The sequence below is a fragment of the Cimex lectularius genome, unplaced genomic scaffold, assembly GCF_000648675.2.
Source record: "Cimex lectularius strain Harlan isolate CLEC.00 unplaced genomic scaffold, Clec_2.1 scaffold45, whole genome shotgun sequence".
NCBI classification, from domain to species: domain Eukaryota; kingdom Metazoa; phylum Arthropoda; class Insecta; order Hemiptera; family Cimicidae; genus Cimex; species Cimex lectularius.
This window is the reverse complement of record NW_019392634.1, coordinates 1,864,564-1,891,489: the sequence shown is the minus strand read 5'-3', so window position 1 is coordinate 1,891,489 and position 26,926 is coordinate 1,864,564. Positions and strand designations below refer to the sequence as shown.

Below are 26,926 nucleotides of genomic sequence, written 5' to 3'. Positions count from 1 at the left end.
CCACACTTTACATAAAATGACAAATCGATTTAAATTGCTCACTAGGACTGCACATACCAATAAAGTAAAGATTGTCGACCAAACAAACATCCAATAGTTTCTCGGAACTGATCAATTTAAGTAATAATGCTAATTTTATACTCACAAATACGTTTCACCTTTTTTCTCTAACTAAGCGAGTCATACAATTTCTTATTTCTTAAGTTACTACTTGTGGGGTTCAAAAATTCCGGGGTAACGATGGGAGTTGAACCCACAACCACGGGTTTCAGAGCTGTTCTATGAAAGGGTTTACCTTTTATCTTGTTACCCGTTCCTTCTTAACTATTCGAAAAATTAATTGACAAATTGACTCTATGAAATTTAATCCACTCCTCATTTCTACAACACCTTACAAGGCTATAATTTGGCTTTCGATCTCATCATCCCATTGCTCGTCAATTTCACATAACCTCGATTTACATGACCTCATGTCTAGACCTGAAATTGTACGCAACTGGAGTGTTTTTATATGTTTCTCAGACCTTCAACAAAGTTTGGCATGACGGAATATTTTACTAAGTAAACTATTTTTACTCCAGTCCAGAGATTGTACGATTATACATCAAGGAGAGATTTTTTGCAGTAGACGAGGGACCAAAGACTTCTTAAATAAAGGAAGTTCCTGCAGGTGTGCCACATGGGTCAATACTCGCTCCACGGTTGTACGCGATTTTTACTTCTGACATGCTCACAAATGAGATAACACCTCGCCACATACGTAGATCACACCGCTTTTAAAAGCTTTCCTTATGTTACAAAGCCACATATCAAATAAAAAATGAAGCAATTTTTGGAAAATAAATTTTAATGTCTTAGCTTAGTCCACACTAGGGTTGCACGTCTTTGTTGGGAACAGCCCCGATTCAATGTTGCTCGTCTGTTTTGGGTGCTGCCCCGAAATAATAAGTCACGTCTACACTACAGAGGCAGTTCCCTAGAAAACGTCCTCGCGGATGTTTCTCTGTCATTGTTATTATCAATTAAAAATAAAAATGAAAGAAAATGGTGGGTCCGAAAATAGTTTAATATCAACAATGACATGTGCCGAGATCTTTTGAATACATTAAGGCTAGAAGACGGAATGGAATTTGTCAACTTTTTAAGGATGAAACCTAAAGATTTTAAAAATCTTTTGCAAATGGTTGCGCCGAAGGTGTTTACAGAAAACACAAAAATTAACACTCGGACACAATGAGAGAAAATAAGAAAGATTGTAGGTTGAGATGGGGAGTTGGTGTCCGAGTGGATCGAAGTCACGATAGCTCAAGTGGTAGAGCTGCGGCGTATTTAGTCGAAGGTCGTGGGTTCGAATCTCGCTCGTGGCACTAGCTTTTTATTTTCGACCAAAACCTTGCATAAAAAGATTAATTAATTGAAAGAAGTAATTTGGTCATTAAACCACTAAATATAATGGATTTAATAATAACTAATGCGACATGTTGAGGCGGTTTGCATAGCTTATTATTTTATAATATCTGGTTCTATACTTGTAGAAGCTATTCTTTACACAGCCTCCAAATGAACACAATTCAGTCTTGATCTTGTATTTTTATTTAAATTGATTAAAGAAAATGTTTGTTCACAAATAAAGTCGGGCTAAATATTTCTAAATACAATTAATTAAGGTTTTTAGTTGAGATAAAAAAGTCAATGGCACGAGCGGGATTCGAACCCACGATCTTCGGCTAGATACGCCGCTGCTCTACCACTTGAGCTATCGTGACCTCGATCCACTCGGACACCAACTTCCCATCTCAACCCCACCTTTTGAATTTTCCCTCCTTTTTGTCATTTTTCAAATGTCGTGTAATCGGATTGGATTCTCGGCGACAAATGAAATGGCCACGGAGAGCTTTAGTGAAGTATTCTTCATTTTAATTCATTAAATTAACCAATTAATATATTACAATTAATTAAGGTTTTTAGTTGAGATAAAAAAGTCAATGGCAATTGAAAAATGGCAAAAAGGAGGGAAAACTCAAAAGGTGGGGTTGAGATAGGAAGTTGGTGTCCGAGTGGATCGAGGTCACGATAGCTCAAGTTGTAGAGCAGCGGCGTATTTAGCCGAAGATCGTGGGTTCGAACCCCGCATATGACACTGACTTTTTTATCTCAACCAAAACCTTAATTAAATGAAATTAAAAATATTTTTATTTCCTCTTGAAGGTCCCACTCACGTCTTAAAACTTTTCCCAAACTTAACCAACGGATTTAATTGTGATATAGTACATCGAAATGACTGGTATTTAGTTCTTCAAATTAGCCATGATATTCTATCGTAGAAAATTCACTAATCTCACAACTAAATTTGTAACATGATCGATTTTTAAAATATTTTTGCGTAGTGCGTGTTGATGAATTGTTTATGGGTATAATTTTATGATTTGGATCGATTTCGAAAATTTGATCTTCAATGAGCCATCTGTTGCAACATTCACCAATTTTTTCCAGTCAACACTGTATTCCCAAAAACACCTTTCATTTTCTCGGAGGAAATCTCCTTTGTTGTGCCTTTCATCGAAACACTTGATAAAAGTATAAATGTGTTAATTCTTAACGGAATAATTTCAAAAATACAGAAGTATCGAGAACACATTCGATTATTTACTAGAATTGTTCGCTGGCCGCATAAATTCATTTCGCAGACCTTATGTTGGCCATGCCTGACAAGACGTACTAATCTCACCTTCTGCTATGTTTATATGGTAGTGTGAATTTCTATCTTGCACAAGGGTACACACACACAAACTAAAAATAACAGACAATATTATCTGCAGACAATTATCTCCTTTTTAATTATCTGTCACTACTTTCTAATGTGGGGTGAAGCAATAAAAAAGGAAAGTAAAAGATTAAAAATAAAATAAAATCCAATGTTCCTTGACTCTGGACTTTATTTATTTAGTTTAAGTTACAAACTTATTTAAGAAGAGATTTGGAATATTTTAAATAAATTCTTGGAGTATTCGTTTTCATTCCTTTGGTGTTTCAGATTAAGTCCTGGGTAGAGACTAAAAGTGGAAAGAATATTGAAGAACGTCCTCCTCTGCTGCCATCAGCACAACTAAAAGCAGAACATTCTTCACCCTCAATGAAAAAGGAATCCAAAGGCCCCATTTATGCTCCGAACGATTTCCAGTGTTTCCACACATCTATCAATAGCACAGTCAAAGACGATGATTCGTTCGACGCGTTTGGAATCAGTGTCGCGAAGCAATTGAGGAAGTTGTCAGAAGAACGAGCGCTTTTGGCTCAGAGCGCAATACAGAATCTTCTAACGGAATACGGTATTCAGGATTTACGCGAAAAAAAGCGCTCCAGACGGTACTGTGACAGCGATTAATCCAATGCACCAACATCATGAGTTCGGTATTTTTTCAGCCTCATTGGCTCAGTGTGAGACGACACCGGAGACATTGTGTTACTGCACTAGATTTTGCTATATATATCTATGATGCAAGCAAAATCCTACAGCACTCGCTACCCACCATTTTGAACACAAACACAATTTCGACTTCAACAATCCAAAAATATTACACACAGAACAAAACAAACATAAACATAATTTTTTAGAAATGGTTTATATCAACAGAGATAAACACAGCATCAATTACAGAACAGATACGTGTAAACTCAGTCGCAGCTACGCCAATATCATTAATCAAATTCAATATAGATAACATATCCAAAATGTAATTGTTATATGTAAACAATGTTTGTAAATCCCAGGCCCTGAAGATGATCTCAATAAAGATCGAAACGTTGGCACGACAAAGAAAATGTTTTCCTGAAACCTACATCACACCAGACCGCATCTCACGATTTATAAATAAATATAGATAACATACATATATCATCACATCACATTCCACACATCAAATATTTTTCACGTAGTCTAATTTTTCAACAATTTAGCTTTTTTTTTCCTATTTATCCCTTTCTATATAATCCTGAAAGGTTAATCTGGCCGAACCATTACCAACGTTTTTTCCCTTCGTCGGCTCTTTTCACCTCAAAGAAGCCGACGCCTTATACAAAAATATCTTTTCTATACCGACTTCCGGGACCGCGGTAGCCGAGTGGTTAGCATGAGAGACTCTCACGCCGCGTTCGTAGGTTCGATTCCCACCGTCGGCTTTGGCCCTTTTTTCCCGATAACCCCCAATTTGAACAACATATATAAGAATTCGTCATGGCTAATATGCAAAGATCATAAGGCAAAAAAAAAAAACGGACTTCCTTCCCCACCCCTTCAAAATCCAATGTATATAAACATAAAACAGCAATACCGCACTGGCACTCTCAACACGACACGCAAGAATGCCACAAATTCACAGAAAACAAACATTGTGGATGAGTAGAAATACTTTGATCGAATAAAAAAAAAAAATATTTTGCATTGTATAAATTCACTTTTTTCCACATCCTACATGTATTTGTTAAATGTAAACAGCGTTTGTAAATCCCAGGCCCTGAAGATGATCTCAATAAAGAATATACATGGGAGAACTACCGTCGACCCGATTTGAACAAGGACGTGCTTTCATCAACGTCGGGGTTGACTTCGCAGACCCATTTTACATACGAGAGTCAAAACGAAGAAAGGCTGTAATAGTAAAAGCATATATTTGTCTATTTGTCTGTATGAGCACCAAGGCAGTCCATTGTGAAGTGGTCACCGATTTGTCCAGCGTCGCTTTCTTGGTTTGCTTAGATCGTTTCCTTGCACGACGCGGTCTACCAAAACGTCTTTTTTTGGATAACGGAACCGACTCGTGGGTGCCCACCGCCAACTTAAAGAACTTCATACATGGTGGAATAGTCAACAAGTCCAGGATCGCTGCGTCAACCATCTCAACAAAAGAGAAATCCATTGGTCATTTAACCCCCCATATACCTCATTTCGGCGGACTTTGGGAAGCGGGTATAAAGGCATTTAAAAGTCACCTTACGCGAGTTTTAGATCAACATCCGCTTACATTTGAGGAACTGAGTACGATCGCTAGTCGAATAGAAGCCCTTCTCAATTCCCGTCCATTACATCCGCTATCTTCTGATCCAGATAACTTCGAAATTCTTACACCAGGACATTTTCTTATAGGCGCTCCTCTATGCTCCAAGCTGGAATGGTACGTTACAGAGATTCCCAGTACGAGGCTCTCCCGATGGGAATTTTTACAGCAATGTACACAATGCCTCTGGAAGAAATGGAGAAAGGATTATCTGTACAACTTACAACAGAGAGGGAAGGGACAAACCCCGAAACCAAAATCGAAAAGGGACGCTGGTCCTACTACGAGACGATAACGCGCCACCGCTACATTGGTCACGAGGACGAGTAACCCACTGCCACCGTGGTCAAGATGGAATAACAAGAGTAGTCAAAGTAAAAAACACCAAAAGGCGTCTATACACGCACATAGGCCACTCTGTCACTCTTACTTCCTGGTTGATGAGCTGGGAATTTTGTAGAAAATTTGGTAGGCGGAATGTTTACGCCTGAATTTAAATTGTATTTTTGTTTTAATTTAAGTTAGAGTTTGTTTGGTCTCGTTGCCACGAGGAACGAATGTTTATGCCGTTGCTATGGGAACCAAATGTTACGCTTTCGAAACAATGAAGCAATAATTCAAATCAGTGCATAGTATTTCCTCCTATTGCATAGAACACCACTTGCATTCGAAGAGGTATCAATTTTATTAGGTTTAGAATGTAGTGCTGTGGAATATTTTCATATGCCTCTGACAGAGCCATTCTTAATTCCTGCAAATACTCTGGCATCTCTCGGCGACTTTTTATCCTACGATATTCATCCCAAAGGGTTCAATAGGGTTAAAGTTGGGACTACACGCTGGCCACACCAAACGACGAATGAAGCCTGTTCTAAGTCATCAGTAACGACCTTCCTGGGGCCTTGCGTTGTCATGCATAAAAATAGTAAGAATTGACTTCTGATAGCACATCTTCAATGTATCGCACAGCTGTTAGGGAACCCTCGATGAAGATCAAGTTTGGCTACCTTCTATAGAAAGATCTGCTCAAACCATATCACCACCACCTCAATAAGTTTTTTTTCTGGCTTCTCTGGAAAGAAACTGTTGTGGGGATCACTCTCCTGTTCTTCTCATAACCTTCTCTTGAACGTCAGAAGACCTCAAACAAAACCTTGATTCACCTGAAAACAAAATTTTAGTCCAAACATGCTAAGACCAATTTCCTCCAAATCTTAACCGAGTGTTCTGTGCCTTGTCAGAAGTTCTGGACCTGTGGCAGGCTGCCTCGCACAAAAGCCAGCTTTTAAAAGTCGTCGCCTTACAATGTGTAAATTGACATTAACATTTCTAATGTCGATTATGGAGTACATTCAAAACAATACAAATGTCATCTCTCTGAGATGTGAAACGATGGCGTCCTGATCCGTGCCATCTTGAGTAACATCCATCCAGTACCTTGGTAGCGATGGAAGGGCTCATAGGCCCCTTTATTGATAGGTTGTAGTTAAAAGAATAAAAAAATTAACTTCACTAATTTCGTGGTCCACTTGACCAATTAATACATTACAATTAATTAAGGTTTTTAGTTGAGATGAAAAAAAGTTAATGGCACGAGAGGGATTCGAACCCACGACCTTCGGCTTGATACGCCGCTGCTCTACCACCTGAGCTATCGTGACCTCGATCCACTCAAAAAATGGCAAAAATGGCAAAAGGAGGGAAAACTAATAAGGTGGGGTTGAGATTGGGAGTTGATGTCCGAGTGGATCGAGGTCACGATAGCTCAGGTGGTAGAGCAGCGGCGTATCAAGCCGAAGGTCGTGGGTTCAAATCCCTCTCATGCCATTAACTTTTTTTCATCTCAACTAAAAACCTTAATTAATTGTAAAAAAATTAACTTTAAACGAATCAACAATAGGCCACCCCACCACAAATGAATCATTTAGTTTCCGTTGTTTGCCATACATTGGTGGAAAAAGTTAGTAAAATTTTTAAACAAGAAGGTTTTAGAATAGCTTTTAGAAGTATGGGTTCACTTAAAAACATCCTCTCAAAACCAAGATACAAGGTAGACAATTGGCAAAAAGTGGGGTTTACCAACTCAATTGTAATGATTGTGATATTAAATATATGGGACAAAGCGGTAGAGAAATAAAAATGAAAGTAAAAGAACACTTGCCTAAATCTAGCAAATTTTCGGAATTTAAGGACCATCTAAAAGAAACAAAACATAATTTCAATTCAAATTTAAATACAAGAGTGTTACATAGTGTCAACAAAGGGAAAAAACTAGCTTGGTTTGAGAAATTTGAATTTAAAAAATGTAAAATTGAACATGGTGATAAATGCATTAATAATATAACAGATTTTGATCTACCTCCCATTTTAAACATGTACATTAATAATACCAAACGTCCAAATAATTAAATTAATTATTTTAAATGTTATTATTTTTATAGTAATTTAATAATATTAAGTATTTACTATTATAATATTTATTTGTGTTATAATTTCTGCGTTTCGCACGTTCAAATTGAGCGCCATTAAAAAATCAGCTGTTAATTGGAATGTCGCGTTGGCGGGGTATCAGAGGGTTCACTTTTGCATTCATGTCGAGAGACGTGGTTGTAAAAACCCTTCAACCTGACGATGAGCTAAAGGGCTCGAAATCCGGATCGTTGCAAGGCAACTTACTGTGAGTAGGAACTATCTTTTTAAAAAGGATGGAAGGGCCCTTCCAACAATGCTGTTATTTTAGATCTGATCAGTTAAAACCATCACTTACACAAATTTGAAACTTAAATATGGTGCAACTTAAAATAATCAAAACCAGAACCATAGTGAGTATAAAAAAACCAAAAAGGAGAGATTGACTATTCACTCTAAAATCCAATTGTAAACACAAGTGGGAGATTTTATCTGTATTTTATTTACCTCTAATCCCTTAAAACAGACGATATATTATTGTAAGATAATTAATGGAGAGAATCTAAGAGATAATTAAAAATATTAAGGGTGGCCATTTTTCCCCCTCTCAGTATACAAGATTGTTGGTGCAAACAATGTGGTATTTGTCTTTACTAAAAAAACGGAATATCCAAATTCAAAAAAAGTTTTAGTTAAATTGTGAAATTTACTCTTGTGGTCTGTGGGGTGATGAACCTGTCAAATATGTTTGGGCATTCAGTGTGTCTGGATAGATCAAGGTGATCAGTAAGGATCAGTAAATAAGTCAATATATTATATTTTTCTGTAATATAAAGTACATGTAATAATTAGACCCAAAACTTGCAAAAAATGTAATATACTTTATACACAATGGGTAAACCAGTTGTGTCTTATGATGGTTAGAAACTTGCCTAGATTTCTAGTGGCTGGGAGGCTGTCTGGCAACTGCTGGCATCTATTGAAAATAGAAATAAGCATTGAACTTGTCTGCATTGTGGCGCTTTGCAAGACAGATTCCGTTGTAAGCTACTGTATACAGTTCTGCAACTGATGAATATTTGTTTATGTACATATGTATATTTTTGCAGACTTTAACATTTCAACACATACATTTGCTGATCATACAGCGATTCTTTCACGTAATTCAGACCCCTCAGCACAACATCTGACTGAATTAACAGGTATGGTTCACAAAGTGGAAAATGAAAATAAACCTAACAAAAAGCACACAGATAAATTTTTTACCCTGCGCAAAAGTATCTGTCCCTCAACTTGGACTTTTCTTGGATAACAACTGACTTGGAATCCCCACACAAGACTGAAAAGGCAAGAAACAAACGGACATTATAAATTATTAAAACGATAAGGGCGTACGGTTGGGAAGTGTGGGGTTCAACCAAAGATTCAAATTACAATTAATCCAAAATTACAATTAAAATGAAAAGTTATATCCAATTAAATTTAAAAACAAATGATTCTTTCAGTATTAAATCGAGATTGTTATAAAATAATTATATCTTTTTAAAAATCTAGAATTAATAAAAAAAACATCTATTTTTATTATAATCACCCTGATTAAATTATTATTTTTAAATCGGAAGAACAATTTCTCTTGAAACAATGACGCTATCAAAAAAACAAAAAGTAGGCGTTTAATATTTTTTTAGTCTAGTTTCAAAATGTTACCTTTTTTTGGAGAAAAATTATACAGGGTACCTCAGGCCCAGTTCAACTTCAAAATTTCAATTACGACCCTAACATCCTGACTCATCCTTTGCACAATTGTGTAATTGAATTCTAAATTGGCTAAAAAACTACAAAGTTATGGCAAAAAGTTTGAAAAAACAACAGTCATTTGGTTTGCTACTTATTAATCACATTCCATGTTCGAAATGCCTGCCTTGCGAAAAGGCGCAAAGATTCGCCCTTTTTAACAACTCTTCACCGGTGCTCAGAGGGGTAGAGTCAGGGGAGATGGATTGAAGCATTTTTCCATCCTCCGGCGCAGTTCTTCAACTAGGTTGCTGGATTATGATTGGCGTAGACACTATTTTTTAATAGAACTCACAGAAAATAATTTAGTAGAGTTAACTCGGGTGACCGAGGAGGCCAACAGATCAAGCCATGATGTCCCCTGAAGTGACCATTCAAATAACGTCTTACCTGCGAATAATTGCCTGCGGGGCATCCATCAAGCGGGAGAATCATTCTTTGTCGTTGTTGCAGAGGTACATCATCTAATACTGTTGGTAAAACATCCCTTAAAAAATTGAGGAACTGTGCACCATTTAAAAGATTTTCGTAGAAATAAAGCCCAATTAATTTATTTTCGAGAAGCCCACACCAAACGTTGATACTGTGAACCACCTGATGATGACAAGAGTACGAAATTCTCTGATTTTCCTCTGCACACGTTCGAAAACTTGAGGACTTTAATTCGTACCTATTCATCAGCCCATAGGATGTATGGCAGAACGTTTTCTTCAGCCTCCTAAAACGACAAAAAAAAACCTTAGACGCCTGTCATAATCAGAGTCCCGAAGTCCCTAGTCGAGATGAGAGCGATACGAATTAAAATGGATTTAGTCAGGAGTACATCTCTAATTTTCTTTTTCTAAAAACCTAAAACTCTTCCAATATTTCGGAGAGAGGAATTCGGATTTTCGCGACCATACAGTAAAATGTTCAGCTCCTCGCCGAAATTACGCTGCCAGTTTCATGGTGATGGAACGGCAAATCCTCCTCATATTGGGAGCAACACGAATAAAAGTTTCTGGTTTACTCTGAGGCGATCAGGAAATATTTTGGAGTTCAACTCGATTGCAGGACGCGCAATACCACCACTACCAACAAAGCAGTTGTGCATATCAAATCAATGTTGATCGGAAAAATGTGCTCTTTGGTTCATTTTGATGGAATACTGAAATTAACGAATAGGTACTATTGTCAAATTTATTTATTTCCAGGAATTAAGATTTGCTCTCATAATGCGAGTTTGACAAACAATGACAGAATATAAAGAATAAAGGCAATTAATATTTACTTTAGTGAAGAAGCAAAATATTGGAATTATCAACGAACCAAACGAAATGCGTTTTTCCAAAATTTTTGCCATAACTTTGTCATTTTTTGACCAATTTAAAAATCCAATTGCACCATTGTTTTGAATGTAAACAATCCTTTAAAATGATCTGTCAGAATGTATAGGATCGTATTTGAAATTTTGAAGTTGAATTGAGGCTGAGGTACCCTGTATAATTTTTCTCAAAAAAAGGTAAAAAATTTGAAACTAGACTAAATAATATAAAACGTGTATTTTGTCTTGATGATCTTGATTGGTTCAAGAGAAATGTATCCGGGCCATATAAAAAGGACACCCTATTTTCAATTAAGTTTATACATTGATGTATCGTTGGTTGTTCCACGCTTCCTCACCCCAATGAGTCAGACACCTGACAAAATGCATTGAACTCTCCACCAGCTTCATCAATTTTTCATCACTTACTTAAATCTGTATTATTTTCAACATTATTGTTAGATTTTTAGAATTGGATTTGTATAAGCTCAAATCTCCACATGTATGTCCATATACATACATATGTAAAGTCGAGCCTGTCACTCCTCACAGTACTCCGACAATTTGAGCTTATGCAATTCACAATAAATTACCGGTTGGCCTCGAGGATCACCTTCTTCGGGTGTTGCAGTCCGGGCGCAGACGTCGGTCTTAGCACCCCGGCTGGTTGGGCTCCGGGTGCTGTCAACAGCTAGATCAATTTAGCAGCCAATGCATGCAGTTCCTTGATCCAAACCCATTCATACTGTCACTCATTCTTCTCTACTCAGAGGGTTGCTAGGCTAATAAATACATTCACTCTCAACACAAGCTAGGGACACAAACCTATCAGTGTTGTATACAATAAAACATCCTGTTTTTTCCAAGATCCCAAATACTCGCTGCGTGCTCATTCTCATATCGGGTGGCATTCCTACACGCTCTCTATATGGAGCCAACGAATTGCACCCCTCAATCAATTATTGTTATATTCCAAATTATTAAGGACTTGAACCATGATATGTCTGAAGAAAAAATTTGTCAAATCCATGTTTTGTTTCATCTGTCTTGCAAGTTTGGCCTGGCGAAAACTGACTTATGGTGGAATCGAGTGGAAATCCGACGAAACGAGTGGTGGTTAAGGAAGCCTGACAATTAAGTCAAAGTCATTCCTTGGAGATTCCTCCAAATAAACAACGTGATATAGCCTAGACGAGACGAACCAGACGGATTATTTTTGTAAAGATATTTATTACCTTCTATCTGATAATTCGTGATGCTTCTTCATTATAATACAATTACAATGCCGCGTAATAATAATCAGGAAGTTCTAATGCACCTACAAGTCAGTCACATCTGCTGATGGCACTTTTTGTTGTGGGGGGATACAAGTCCTCCAGCGTTGTAACATGGTGATTTCATGGAGGAAAACGTAGCCATTTATTAAGATTTATTAAGATATTCTCGATGTAAGCGAGTAGTCGGGGAGGAAAAAGTTTGGATTGAGTGTCATCATAAGTTATAAACGATTCCTCTTTAATCTCAATATAAAAAGAAAAATTGTTGTCTTTGGATTGAGTCTCACATAGTTAATGGAGGTTCATTTGTGCTTTCCCCACTAACTGCATTGTTATACAGATTCCAATTTTTATCCCCGTCTTCTACAAATGATCGTTATCTCGGTGCTTTGAAAGCGAATCGCAAATAGAAATGCATAACTACATCTCAAAGGAAGTCGTGGCATTTCTTTGTTTATTCGAAAGAAAAACAAAAAGAAAGTATTTTCCTTTTACGAAAATGAAACTGAATCGAAAGAATTGGCCTGATACGGGTTAACTTTACAGCGAAAATTAAGCTTAATTAAGACGATTGGTACGATACGACCACAAACAATACGAAGCACTAAAGATACCTTTCAATGCACATTCATGTTTCTCTAAAAGTAAATGATATTATTGGGTTGTCCGGAAAATAATGCAGGATTTTAAGTTTTCATTAAAAAAAATCTATATAAAATATTCTGTTTACGTTTACAGGATTACTCATTTGTATGAATGTCAACACTTATTAATCCTCTTCCAAATGATATTGTTTGTTTACCTCTGTAGCATTCCGCTACTTGGAAATAATTCAGTCATCCTTATAATGTCAAAGCGAGAATTTCGTACGATTTTCTTTTACGAGTTTAAACTCGGCCGAAGCGGAGCCCAAACGGCTAGAAACATTAACCAAGTCTGGGGCGAGGGTTGTGTTAATGAGTGCACTGTGCAAAGGTGGTTTAAAAAATTTCGGGAGGGAGATTTCAGCCTTGAAGATGAAGAAGGTCGTGGAAGGCCTTCCTCTCTTAATGATGATGTTCTGCGATCAGTGGTGGAAGAAAACCACAAAACAACTGTTCGAGAACTTGCAGAGCAACTCAAAGTCAGTAAAACGACCGTCGCTGACCACCTCAAGGCGATTGGAAAAGTGAAAAAACTCGAAAATTGGGTTCCACACTCATTAAACGATCGCCAAAAAAATCAGCGCTTTGATGTTTGTGCATCACTTCTTTGTCGAAACAAAAATGACCCATTTCTGGCCAGAATTGTTACGTGTGACGAAAAGTGGATTCTCTACGATAACACTAGACGTTCTGGACAGTGGCTCGACAAAGGAGAAGCTCCAATACATTTTCCAAAGCCCCCAACTCATCAAAAAAAGGTAATGGTTACGGTATGGTGGGCTTCATTTGGTTTAATACACTACAGCTTCTTAAATCCTGGCGAAACCATCAATGCTGAATCATACTGTAACCAAATTAATACCATGCATCAGAAATTGGCAGTAATGAAGCCCTCTTTGGTCAATCGGAAAGGGCCCATTTTGTTGCATGACAACGCTCGACCACATGTGTCACGTGTAACGTCACAAAAATTATTGGAGCTTGGCTATGAAACTTTGCCTCACCCACCCTACTCTCCGGACCTCTCGCCTACTGACTACCATTTTTTTAGACACCTGGACCACTACTTACAACACATAATATTCAAAAATCAAACGGAACTGGAAAATGCATTTATTGACTTTATCAATTCTAAAAATTCTGAATTCTACTCAGACGGAATTAATAAGTTACCAACACGTTGGGAGAAATGTATTGAGAGTATGGGAAATTATTTTGATTAAAGAACATTGCTTTAAAGTAACTAGTTTCTTTTTTTTTGTTTAATACCAAAATCCTGCATTATTTTCCGGACAACCCAATATAAAACAATAGTTCTCCAATTAGAATATATGCTAGATGGCAGCATCTTATAATTTCGTTCTTGTTTTAGAACCAAAAATAACTCCTATATTATCCTGTTTCCAAAATCCGGTAAAACCTCAATGCTTCTTCCTGCCCTTAAATCAGTTTACTCCCCCTCTTCTCAAAAGTCTTCAAGAAGATCCTCTTCGAACGATTAATCACGATACTCAACTTCTCTAACCTTCTCCTAGATTATAGTTGGGCTTCCGACCTTAACACTTCCAAACCTAGAAAGTTTTTCGAGTTGTGGACCGCATATCCTCATCCTACGAGCGCATAGAATACTGTATGGGGAGCCTTTCTTGATGTGTTTGACCGCGTGTGACATGAGGGGCTCTTGTACCTTCTAAATACCCTCTACCTAATACTTCGTTCCGATTTGATAGTTCGCTTAGGATCTACCTACTCCGATTACTGTCCTCTGGGAGTGGGAGCACTTCAGGGCAGCCTACTTTGACCGATTCTTTGCTTCCTATACACTGCAGATATCCCAACTTCACCCTCCACCTCCTTGCATCTTTTGCTGACGACACAGCAGTGCTATCCTCTGATCCCGATCCAAGGAGGATCCCCTGGCATAGACGTATCCTGCAAATAGCTGAATGGAGCGAACCTGGCGTATAAATCTTAATGAAAGAAAAATCATCCATGTAACACTTTTCGAAGCACAACCCCTCATACAATATTCTTCAATAATACTCCTATCCAAAAAGCAGACTGCGTCCGCCCCATTGGATCCCATCTTGACTCAGGACTAACATGGCATTAGACAAACATTTCGGATTACTGTACAGATAATTGACACGCAAATCTACCGTTCCGACAAAAAACAGACAATCTTAAGACAATATTAAAACCGTACGGACGTACGGACTAAAACTGTGGTACCGATAAAGCTTGCAACATCCAAAGAATACAGTCCTTTCAATCCAAAGTCCTCAGGATCATAGGCAATGCTCCTTACTACATCTTCAACTAGATTCTTCATAATGAATTCGAAATCCCTTCTCAAAACAACCGAGTACTAAACGAGGATTAGTTTAGATGGGAAAACAACAATAATGTTAACTGCCCTTAAGTTAGAGATTGTGATAAATATATTTAAAAACAAATAAGGTTAACAAACATGAACATCTACATTCAGTGCTGAAACGTATGAAGTGAAATTTCGAGGTGATAATAGAACGAGATCTAACACGCCCAGGTTAAAGAAGACATGGATTAGAATGTGGCAATTTTATAACCCTGGTTTTCAGATCTGGAAAATTCACACCACGGCCGTTGGATGGGTCAATGAGAACTCCATAGCTGCCACCGAAGCTGCCATGTATGTATTAATATGGAACCAAGTTAAACCTGACTATCACTTAGCTCATGATTATTTCATTTTTCCATGATATTAAGTTTTGTGTTTCACCTTTCTGATGTACCAATTTTAGACAATGAAGTTCTTCAACATGCGCATCTGGTACATGGCTTTATCACACGTTTAGTTTCTCCAGATAGGAGAGTCCTATCCGCTCATGGTAGATAGTGTGAACACCGTGAGGTTCGGTGTAGAAGCCACCACATCCACAGACTAATCAAACAGCCGACTTCTCCCGCTTGCCTCGTCCGAAGGGGTGAGTCAAAATTGTGCACTTAACCGTGTGCCGCGCATAAAGGAATACCCAAAGGGGGTGAAATGCATCAGCCGGTCTCCCAACGCGCTCCCTATATAAAGACGACAGCTCTATCTCCCTGAGTGTAAGAGCCTAGGCAGCGTCGAAACTACCGGGTCCACTTAGGCCGCGGTTTTAGTTAAAGTGGAATTTCTAAACACCCCCTAGAGGTTCCTACCTTCGGTACCGAACAACAGGCTCTTCCCTAAGACCCGCCAGGGGTCTCACCTATGGCCAACGAGGGCTTGGAACTGAAGACACTGTATATCCCGTCGTACAGGTTATGCAGACAGGATCTGTACCCTAACGGCCTACCGACGTGTGCCGCTGAACTAGCACCCCCCCGTCCGCAGCTAGCACGCAAGCCAACAACTCCATTAATGCATTTCGAGGGACAGGGGAGGCGTAGTCTTTGCATCCTCGCATGCTATGCTTCCTTCGTCCTATCTTCCATATGCACGTGGAAGATGCTCAAGGAGATCATGTGCAGAAAAGTTGTATTCGTAACTTGTGCTTTAGGGAGTGCATCACGTTCTCAAGGCTATATAATTATTTTGTGCCTGGAAACCCCTCTTGCAACCAAGGGTTGGGAAGGGTCAGTTGGACTCTCCTTGGAGCACCCATTGCACAGTCTCGGTAATTGGTTACCTGGGCATGCCAAGGCCCAAGCTCTCTTTGGTCCTTGATTTGCTCTTATATCGAGATATTGTTATCATGAAGTATCGTAGCTTATCTTATCGCTAGGTTTATTGAAAAGATGAGTATGATGTTGGTTAGGAACAATTGGCCATATGGGTAAGTTTATTTTTAGTTGTACTTAGCTATTTTATTTTTATATCATAGGAGGCGAATCTTCTCTAATGTTCAAAAATGCTTCTGTTGAAGAAGAAACAAACGAAGTGTTTGGCTGACCTGAAGATCAAGATACCAATCGGGAATTAACAATATGTCATCGGATTTGTTCTCATATCTTTAGGGTACCCGATAGGTCTCACGCTGATAATTTCTCACATTAATAAATTGCCAGGGGCAAAGCAGAACAGCAGTTTATTTACTTACACGTTCGAAAAAGCAATTCGAAAACGGACTCTAATTCCGGTGTACAAATTGCGTAATAAGTGAAATTCCAATTTTTTGCCTATCAGATGAAAGGTGGAAGGATTGTCTGGAGAGAAGAGCCGACCCGTCATGCACGATGACAACCCGCATGAGCACACACAATGGATTTTAGACACAGACAATGACTGCTCATAAACAATGTTCTATATAATCCGGATCGCCAGGAGGAAGGAAGCAGTCCTTACGTCTAACCTCAAGTGCAAACATGTTTTTGGTGAGTGTCCGTCTTTGTTATGTTGAACATGAGTGGACTGTAATACTCGAGATGTAAATAATATTAACTTTATTCATTTTTACTCTTTTATCTATTGTCTTATCACATAAAATTCTTTTAAAAAAATCTCTAAATTTGATGAATTCTAATAATATTCTAAGTTTCCAAATTTCTTGTATAAAATTCGAGTAAGATTGTCTTGGTTCTGCAAATACTGGCAGACATATCGCTTAAAGAAAAGCTGGCCTAATTTATGCTTAAAAAATAACGTTTATCTGCTAAAAATTTAATTTTTCGGTTACAGTTAAAAAAAAAAACACTACGATTCTGAAATTTCTGTAAAAATATTATTAAACAAAATGTCTATGTTACAAATTTGAATTTTAGATAAAAAAAAGCTTCTCACTATTAACTTAATTGTTCAAAATTTCCACCTTCTTGAAGAATACAAATTTGACATCGTTTTCTGACATATTTTACTGCAGTTTGAATAGGTTTTCAATGCACTTTTTCTTGGTGTAATCAAATTTACAGTAGGATTGACATTTTATATGGAACGGGGCTAAAATTCAACATCAGATTACTCGTGTTACAAACTTTGCCAGTAGATTCCAATTTCAAAAAGGAATATAAAAAGTAACTAAAAAGTCCTAAATAACTATGGTCCGAATCTCAACAGATTCGGAGTTATTTCACTTTTTCTGATTTTTTAAGATTTCACGACCTTGCTTCAAATGATAACTCCAATACTAAAATGTTTTGGACAAATCCGTTGATATCATTGAAAACTACGTTAAAATTCCAATAAGTTTTAATAGCGAGAAACTTGAAAAATATTTTTTTTTTCAAAAATGAAAAACTTTCTATGGTGCTTTTAAACTACTATTTATAAACCAAAAGACCAGGAAATATAAGAAAATCCAAAATCTCACAAAAAAAAACAAACAAAAACCTGGGGAAAGTTTCAGGACAAAACAATCTTAAATTTGTCTACAGATTTACAAATTTAAGTTTTTTTTTTTCACTATTACTGAGAGTTCTTGGCAATGTTAAGACAAAGTCGGTCTTCCAGGAAATTTAAGATCGCCTGAAGAAAACTTAAATATGTCAATCTGTAGACATATTTAATATTGTTTTGTACGGATGATGAACTTTCCTTAGGTTTTTTTTGAAATATTGGATTTTCTTATATTTACTGGTCTTTTGGTTTGTAAATAGTAGTTTAAAAGTACCATAGTAAGTTTTTCATTTTTGAAAAAAAATTTTTTTTTCAAAGTTCTCGCTATTAAAACTCTTACTGGAAATTTATCGTAGTTTTCATTAATATCAACGGATTTGTCCACAACATTTTAGTTTTGCAATTATCATTGTTTATTTGAAGCAAGTTCGTGAAATCTTAAAAAATCAGAAAAAGTGAAATAACTCCGAATGTGTTGAGATTGACCTTTCCCCATTGTCTTGAAGATTTTGGATGCATTTACTGACTAATTTAATGAGACTTTTTCACATAATAATACTGATAATTCTTTGTTAAAAAATAAATATATTTTTTAAAAAATTGCGTTGTTATACACAATGAACCATTTGGCTTTTAAGTTTTCTACTTTCTTTAGAATAGTAAATCTCTCGAGAAAACGACGTGGAGAAATCCTACGTGTCAAATTGGACAGAGAAGTCCTATTGTTCAACTTTTAACGTATTAATATAACCGTAAACTTGATTAATTTCTTGATGGAAAGAGCATTGAAAACCCTGTGAGGTTCATTTTTTGCTGTAACCTTAACGAAAACACAAACATTTACAAGATAAACCCTTAAAGAAAAAACTTCATAAAGGAAACGAACCTTCAAGAAAGTTAATTTTACAATGGTTAGGACTTTTGAGAAATTAAGTAAATGTGCTTAAAGGAGCAACCTTTCTGCTTTTAGTTACAGAACCAAGAAAATCTTACTTAAACTTTAGATGAGAATTTTGGAAGCTCGTAAAAGTTTATCTTCTTAATGATTTTATATTTTCTTTGTTTAAGATTATAATAAAAACAAAAATGAATCTCATCGAGGATTTTTATTGCTCCTTTTATTGGTGTAATAAAATTTACGGTAGGATTAAGTTTATGAAATACAAGGGACTTTATGAAATAATGTTGTGAAAGGTTAAGTAACATAAAAAGTGAAATACCTCGCATACAATTGTGAATGAGACTTTGGCCAATAGGGACGTTTTAGCCCAATTTGACAAGTAGGACAACCTTCTGAAGTATTGACATCTGTTTACGTGACAATCTGCATACAATAAGAGCATACAACAACTGTGTGTCCTATCTTATTTGTTTTAGTATATTGCATATTAAACGTTACTTCAATTTACTAAATAAAATCAGAAATATAAAAAAATATCCATTATATTTAGTGGTCTATTGACCAAATTACTTCTTTCAATTAATTAATCATTTTATGTATGGTTTTGGTTGAAATGAAACAGTCAGTTCACGAGGGAGATTCGAACCCACGACCCGGCTACTGAGCCGAAGGTCGTGGATTCGAATGCCCCTCGTCACACTGACTTTTTCATTCCAACCAAAACCTTACATAAAAAGGTTGATTAATAAAAAAATACATTAGAAAAATCACGAAGTCAATTTGTCGATTTTTCAAGAGCTTTATTGTTATAAATTAATTATAATAAAAACAAAAACACACACAAAGTTCTTGTCGTTTTGTGAACTCGTAAAAGTTTATGTTTTGACTGATTTTATGTATAATTTGCTTAAGGTTACATAAAAAACACAAATGAACCTCATGGGTTTTTTTAATACTCTTTCTATTGATGTAATAACATTTACAGTGGGTTAACATTTCAAGAGTCTTTATGGTTGTGAAAGCTTGAAGTAGTCTGAAAAGTAAAATATCTCGAATACAATTCAGACTGGACCATAGTGACTTTTTAGTCCAATTTGACATCTAGGATAACCTCCTGAAGTATTGACGTCTGTGCACACTGTGTATATACCGGAAATAAAAAAAAAATAATAAAAAATGTATTAAATTCACTAATTTCGTGGTCCGCTTGACCAATTAATATATTACAATCAATTAAGGTTTTTAGTTGAGATAAAAAAGTCAATGGCACGAGCGGGATTCGAACCCACGATCTTCGGCTAGATACGCCGCTGCTCTACCACTTGAGCTATCGTGACCTCGACCCACTCGGACACTAACTTCCCATCTCATCGCTTGGTCAAGCGGACCACGAAATTAGTGAATTTAATGAATTAAAATGAAGAATACTTCACTAAAGCTCTCCGTGGCCATTTCATTTGTCGCCGAGAATCCAATCCGATTACACGACATTTGAAAAATGGCAAAAAGGAGAGAAAATTCAAAAGGTGAGGTTGAGATGGGAAGGTAGTGTCCGAGTGGGTCGAGGTCACGATAGCTCAAGTGGTAGAGCAGCGGCCTATCTAGCCGAAGATCGTGGGTTCGAATCCCGCTCGTGCATTGACTTTTTTATCTCAACTAAAAACCTTAATTGATTGTAATAAAAAATTTGTTGATTAGGAACCGCCTACCAGCGCGTAATTGTTTTTGTCCCTCGAGTGATGTTATTACTTAATATAAAATTGTCGGTTCCGACTGCTAGTTCGATGTTCGGACTTTTACGTCTTCGGCTACAATGCTTTAAAGGAACTGGGTATTTTCATTATACATAACACGATTTATCACGATGATCATTGATTCTAAAGATGAAATTAGAATTCGGGTTGTGGTCTTCAACCCGAATCCTAAACAACATCGTACTGAAGGCTGGTTGATCCCATAGCAAACATTAAAGGTGAAATGTTTGAATTTTTTTTGCAGACAAGCAGTGTAGGAACAATATCGGTGTGGCTGTTATTATGGATGAATGCGGTCAAATGTGAGGAAAATGCCGCAAATGCTGCTACCGTACCCGACTGCAAAAACGGAACATGCGTCAACACCACATTCACACCTCCTCCGGCCAGTTCGATGTCGAGGCTGCTCCCGTCTGCGGCCGTTTTGAGCAACGACACGAAAGAAACGTCTGCTTCTTTCGTAGACATAATTACAACTCCGGAGACGGACGCGTCGTTGGGCCTCTCGGCGTTTTCCCAATTCGCTCAAACTTCAGATCACGCGAGCTTCAACCCGAGCCCTTTCTTGGGGGTGATACACGACAAAGGGTTTCCCAGGGGGGTGGCCGTGGGGGAGGTCTTTCCGGACACGGTGGGCGAAAAGCATCTCTACCAGAACAAATACCTCCTGCACCACAAAGGCTACCACCACGTGGAGGGTCTGAAACACAGGCCGGACCCTTTTGCGCAGATACTGACTAATCACGAGGCCAAACCGACGCCGGAAACGGTGGTGAAAAGTACCTATCCGCCTATTTACAAGACGGAGTTTCGCCCGACGGTGCAGACTTTGTACACCTCGACCAAGACCCCCGAGTACCCGTTCGTCTTCCCCGACAAGCATTTCCCGACGGGCGGTAGCAAATTCTCCATCACAGAATACAAACCGCCATTCCACGGTTATCAGCATTCAGAGAAGCCGATCAGCGAAGAACAAGACGACATCCCTTTCGGCCACGACGACCGTCCCAAATTCCCTGTCTACACACACCACGGATTAGCGCCCTTCGACGAACACAAAAAGCACCTAGAACCCAAGTGAGTATGCAAAAAAATACATAAATAACTTTCCTGATATCAAAACAAAACTTATAGATAAATTTAATTGAAAGAAACGCCATTTAAAGATATTTATTCAAACCCTAAATTTTAAAGACCAGATGTAATTAGCCCTTCTTCTGATTCCATAGTAATCCAGGTCTTGACATTTCAGAATAACGTTTATTAACTACTTAAAATTTAAAAAGCCAAAGTCCGACACCCCCTAACTCAGGTGGGAAGAAGAAAAAAGTTTAATAAAACTTTGACCCATTCGTCTCTATTTTTTCAACCAACCCCTGCCGCATTCAAAACACAGTTTCTAACTCACAACTGGGCACTGGCCAACGACCACTGACTAACAAGCAATTACTAACTTTATTGTGTGGTTAACTATCCGGTAGCACCGGCCTTGTGCAAAACATCCCCAGAGGGGTTCACTTGGGATTTTCCTCCCCGTGGCGGCTACCTCTTGACTTCAGAATTTTGCGTTTCTTGAACTTTTTCTTTGGATGGGATTCTCGAGAATCCAAAGGATAAAATGTGTCGTTTTAAATTTTATATCCTCATTCCAATTGTTCCATACAGTTAATACAATTACACAACTAATTAGCTATAGAAAAAATAGCTTTTTTCCAGCGCATATAGTTTTACCACACCAAGTACTTTTTAGAAGAAGAACCGAGTCGATTGCGCTGAGGTAAAGAACTCGGAAAGTACAAAAAGCCAATCGATAACCAGTGACTAGTGACTAACTGCTCTTTTCGTATCACCGTTTTTTTGCAACCCCTTTCCTCAGTGGGCTTCACTTGTGGCTTTATCCCCTCCCTCTCTGGCTTCATAATTTTGCGTTTCTTGAGCTTTTTCTTTGGTGGGGATTCTTCAGCGTCCGAAGAAGATACGAAAAGGTGTCCCCTAGACTTTTCACATTCTTAAGTTAATTGTTAATAAATTGATTTATAATTTCAACTTCACCAAAGTAATGATTTAAAATGATTTATAATTTTTATGTGAAGTGTGGTTGAGATCAAAAATTACGGTCACGAGCGGGTCTCGAACCTACCACCTTCGGTTTAATACCATTCAATTTAAATCATTACTTTGGTTAAATAGGACCAACTAAAAAATACGTTTAAACGTGAAATCGTTAAGGTAGAAGTCGGTTCAATCCCCTTGGGTTTCAGCCCGGATGCGGGGCTGTCTTCGGGTCGGGCTCTCTAAACGCGTTGGGCATTTAGTCCCCGGGATGTGGGGGGGGATGTGGACTTTTCCATAGGACAATGCGTCATATTTTGTAAATGGTTTTTATCCACATCCTCCTGAAACACCCGTTTTATGAAGAACAGTAGCCTTTTAAATTGTGTAAAACTGTGGACGAGAGCCTCCCCGGGGATGGCTTTCTGCGGCCGGCAGAGATCCCCTCCTCGTAGGACGGCTATTAGCTTCCCGAGCGCTTGATCTGTATTTATTCTGCAGTATTTATTGCAGTTAGTTGATAGTTAATCATTGCATCTGTTACTTGTTATTAATTTATTAGTTTGTGTCTTCAAATTGTTAGTTTTGTCAAAATGTAATTTGTTATTTGGTAGGTCTGCACCTTTATTTATTCATGTTGTTGTTATCCTTTGCTGTTGTTGTTTTCGTACCGAAATTTTTTATTCTTATTAATATATCTTTATTCTTTTATTATTATTATCAATCTTTATTGCTCTCGTTACTTGTTATTTATTTATTGCTTTATGAATTTCTAGTCATGCTAAAAAATGGAATTTGATACTTCATAGGTCTGTACTCTTGCTGAATGTTCCAAAACAAAGCAAAAAAAAAAAATACGTGGGTTAATTTTTATGTCAATAACATTTGCACATACAATAAATCTTGACTACTTTGTATGCATGAATGAAGCTATATTTTAATTAGTCATGGGGTTAAAGGGAATGATATTCACGAACGACACAGTTTCGCTATGGTGTTTAAACTACATCAAACCTTTAAGCTTACAAGCAGAGACCGGATTTTTATGCAGTAAAGATTGCCAAAATATGCCATAAAATATGTAGTTGAAAGCCCTGAAATATGCAATAATATACAGTATTAATACGTTAACTATGCAATGATATGCAATAAACCAGTGTTTTACCATCAGAGTAACTTTAAACAGAAATATAGATAATTAAACGAAATAGATATTAAAACTCTTTAAAACTAAAAATAATTAAAATTCAAAAGTCCCCTCCAAATCACGAGGTTACTTGAACCCTCGGGGTGCCGGTGTTTTTGAAAAAAAAGCCCATTTGTATGTATGTCGGTTTCGAATGCCGGGCCGATGGATTCGAACCCGGGACCTTTATCTTACAGTGATGAACGCCGTGTCAACGCTATATCGTTGCGGCCACCGACGCCCCCTAGAGTTTATTTACATTTAACAAAAATATATACATTTTCTCATTTACATAAATAATATATTTTATACTAATTGAGTATAATTAATGTTAAGTAACTAAAGTACTTCTCTAAATTGTCTTCTGTGAAATTGTACTTTAAATTGTACGGTCACTTAAAATTTATGAGAATATTGAATATTGAAAATAAGGCCTAAGAAGAGGTTTTCTATTCTTATGTCGGTATTGCTAGAATGTTCTCGTCCCGTCGTTGCGGCCTGTTTCAGTTTTTTCAAAATAAACCAACGTTTCGTCAACTTGTTATTATTTTTTTAGATTTTTGTTATGCTTCCTCCGAAAACCGATACAATATTTGAAATATTTTGCGCGATAAATACGATTTTACATAAAAATCCTTCAAATATGCAATTTTATGCGATATTCATAAATATGCTCTATAAAATTTAACCTACAGCTTCCTAGACACATGATTCGGATATAATTGATTTCCTCGGACGTATATGGTGGCAAACTAAATATGCAACTGCATAAAAATCCGGTCTCTATTTACAAATTTTGAAGTTAGAATTTTTGTTGTTCCAATCACGTCATAGATATTCTATTTGATAGATTAAGATGAGAATGAAGTCGTTTGAAGGAAAAAGACTTCATCTGGTATGATTTGATTTCTGGTAAGTCAGAACTTGCTTCGGGCACGGATTGACGATGTGTTAGCATATTTCGACGGTGAATCATAAAAATGTTGGTAAAACGGCAACAGCCGCTGCGGGGTGATATTGCTTATGCGCGCCTGAGAAACGTCGTGCATTTTCGGCTGGAAGCCCCCTCCTCGAGAGGACGGTCACTTTTCATTTCTTTCGACTCCGAGTAAACCCTGGAAGGGGGAGAAAGTTTCCGAGAGATGAGGGGTGCCGGGCCCCTGGCATATTTGTAAAGAAAGTTTTCGAATTGATAGGAGACAGGAAGCGGTATGGTCCCTCCTCTTATCCTCTAATTACACCCTCCATTTAATAAACACTGCTCAGTCGAAAGAGAGTTTTTTCTCTTATGTCACATTTACTGTTTCTGCCACTTTAATTAAGCTTTTATTTGATTGAATATTGAAACAACGGTATTTTAATTTAACTCGGAACAAAGTCGTAAAGTAACAAAAATGGATGTACTATCAAAATGAAGATTTCCTTTTGATCGTAAAACTGTTCAAAGGTAGTAAAATTGAAGAATATATGACCTAACAATTGACTCAAAGTTCAGGGCTGTTTCCTACAGCGTCATTTAATTGTTTACTTGTTCGTACTTAGCATACACCAGTGTTGGATCCAAAACATCTGCTAGTCAGAAATGTAGTTCTATGATAGTCCGCAGAAGATCTGATCCTGTCGGGGTGTACCACCATTTTTTCTTGCAAGGACATCAGTCTCTTCATATCCCTCAACACCTGCAAGCTTTGGTTAAGTCTTATGTTTTGAATACCAGATTGAATTATTTGGTTTTGCAATAATCGAATTGAATTATCTGATCACCTTTTGGCTCACTACCTTATAGTTCTCTTTTCAGATTGAATTGAGTACATCTTGGTCTTCAACGTAAAGATATCTTAGGATCTTACATAACTTGGGCACCCCGTTAATAAAACTCCCAACCAAACTTCCCCTAACGATTACCAACCCATATCAATCCTATCTAGCCTGTCCAAACCCATTGAAAAGTTAGTTCAATGTCATATCACCAATTGTCTAGAAAATTTCAATCTTCTTAATCCGGCTTCCGATATTATTTCTCCACCCAATCTGACTTAGTTAAAATTACTAGCAACCTACCGCAATGAACCAACAAAAACTTACTGTACTAATTCTCCTAGACTGTACCAAAGCATTTGATTCCATCGATCCTTCTTCAGTCCTATCCATACTTGAATACTTTTCCTTTTCCAACTGTACCATCCGATGGGGGGCACTATTTTCTTACCTGCTGCTTTCAAGCAGTAACCATTCGTAATGGTAGGAGCAGTAACATATCCTCCTTTCTTCCCTTAACTTCAGGTGTTCCTCAAGCTCTAGCATTTTCCCTCTTGTGTTTAGCATTTACATCAATGATCTTCCTGACTCTATTCAGCACTGAGATTAACACCTGTGCCGATGACTCTCAAATTTATAAGTTCTTCCATCCTTCCGATCTACATTTGGCTATCCGCAGAATTCAGGAAGATCTGAATTTCATAAACAAAGGGGCACATAAAAACAACCTAGAATTAAATGCTAGGAAGTGCAGAGCTATTGTTATAGGGTCCACCTCCTCAAATCTTTCCTCATCCCTCCTTTCACCATCAACAACTAGCCTATTTCCTTCTTCTCCACGATAAAAACTTCGGGGTTACCTTCGACCAAAACCTTTGGAAACCACACATCTCTGCTGTATTGCATTCCTCATTCAATTCCGTCCTTCCTGGCTCCTTCTACATTTCCCCACTCCTTATCTCTTCCCTCATCTTTTCCATCTTCGACTGCATCCGCCTATTGTGGACTTTCAGGAGAACAAGAAAACCATCTGAAAAGTCTAATGAACTGCCAGACTGCGTTCAGAACTATCCTGGCTTAATCCCTCATATTTCCATAAATTCTTTTTATTGATATTATTGTTTCTCTTTTTATCTTTTGTATTATGTGCTTTATGCCAATTAATTTCACTATGTATTATCGTCAAACCTCCGTTAATTCAAGTGCCAGATTTATAACAAATTTTGTTACTTCTTACTGTTATTCTTAGGAGACTTAGTCTTCTGGGATCTTAGTTCCAGAATAAAGTATTCTCTCTCTCGCTCTCAGAATATTCAGCAAAAGTGTTGAAGTTTATTCTACCCCCTTTTTAAAATCTACAGACATGTGTTTATTAATGCAGATATTTCTCAGATTGAGTCTGTAGAGACCTCATGAAAGGTAGCTGTCTAATGCGTTCTGTAATTGTTTCGAATTTCTTGAGCCCAGTACCCTCCTCTCGACATAGAGTCTATTTTAT

At 37.4% G+C, this 26,926-nt stretch overlaps 2 protein-coding genes across 4 annotated transcripts in view; both read left to right on the top strand.

Moving 5' to 3' along the window:
* Window positions 1–3,572, top strand: part of LOC106662925 — a 14,639-nt gene extending 11,067 nt beyond the window's left edge. The window contains exon 3 of the mRNA XM_024225284.1: window positions 3,035–3,572. Within this exon, the coding sequence (XP_024081052.1) occupies window positions 3,035–3,385 (351 nt within the window). The 3' untranslated portion in view covers window positions 3,386–3,572. The remainder of the gene's footprint in view (window positions 1–3,034) is intronic.
* A 4,393-nt stretch (window positions 3,573–7,965) lies between these two features.
* The window catches only part of LOC106662707, a 45,529-nt gene continuing 26,568 nt past the window's right edge, over window positions 7,966–26,926 (top strand). Inside the window, exons 1-6 of one of the 3 annotated variants that reach the window (XM_014386945.2) lie at window positions 7,966–8,505; window positions 8,573–8,665; window positions 15,082–15,152; window positions 15,265–15,447; window positions 16,632–16,819; window positions 20,677–21,509. In XM_014386945.2, coding sequence (XP_014242431.1) covers window positions 16,811–16,819; window positions 20,677–21,509 — 842 coding nt within the window. In that variant the 5' untranslated portion in view covers window positions 7,966–8,505; window positions 8,573–8,665; window positions 15,082–15,152; window positions 15,265–15,447; window positions 16,632–16,810. The remainder of the gene's footprint in view (window positions 8,506–8,572; window positions 8,666–15,081; window positions 15,153–15,264; window positions 15,448–16,631; window positions 16,820–20,676; window positions 21,510–26,926) is intronic. The other 2 variants (XM_024225281.1, XM_014386946.2) reach the window with 2 other exon arrangements.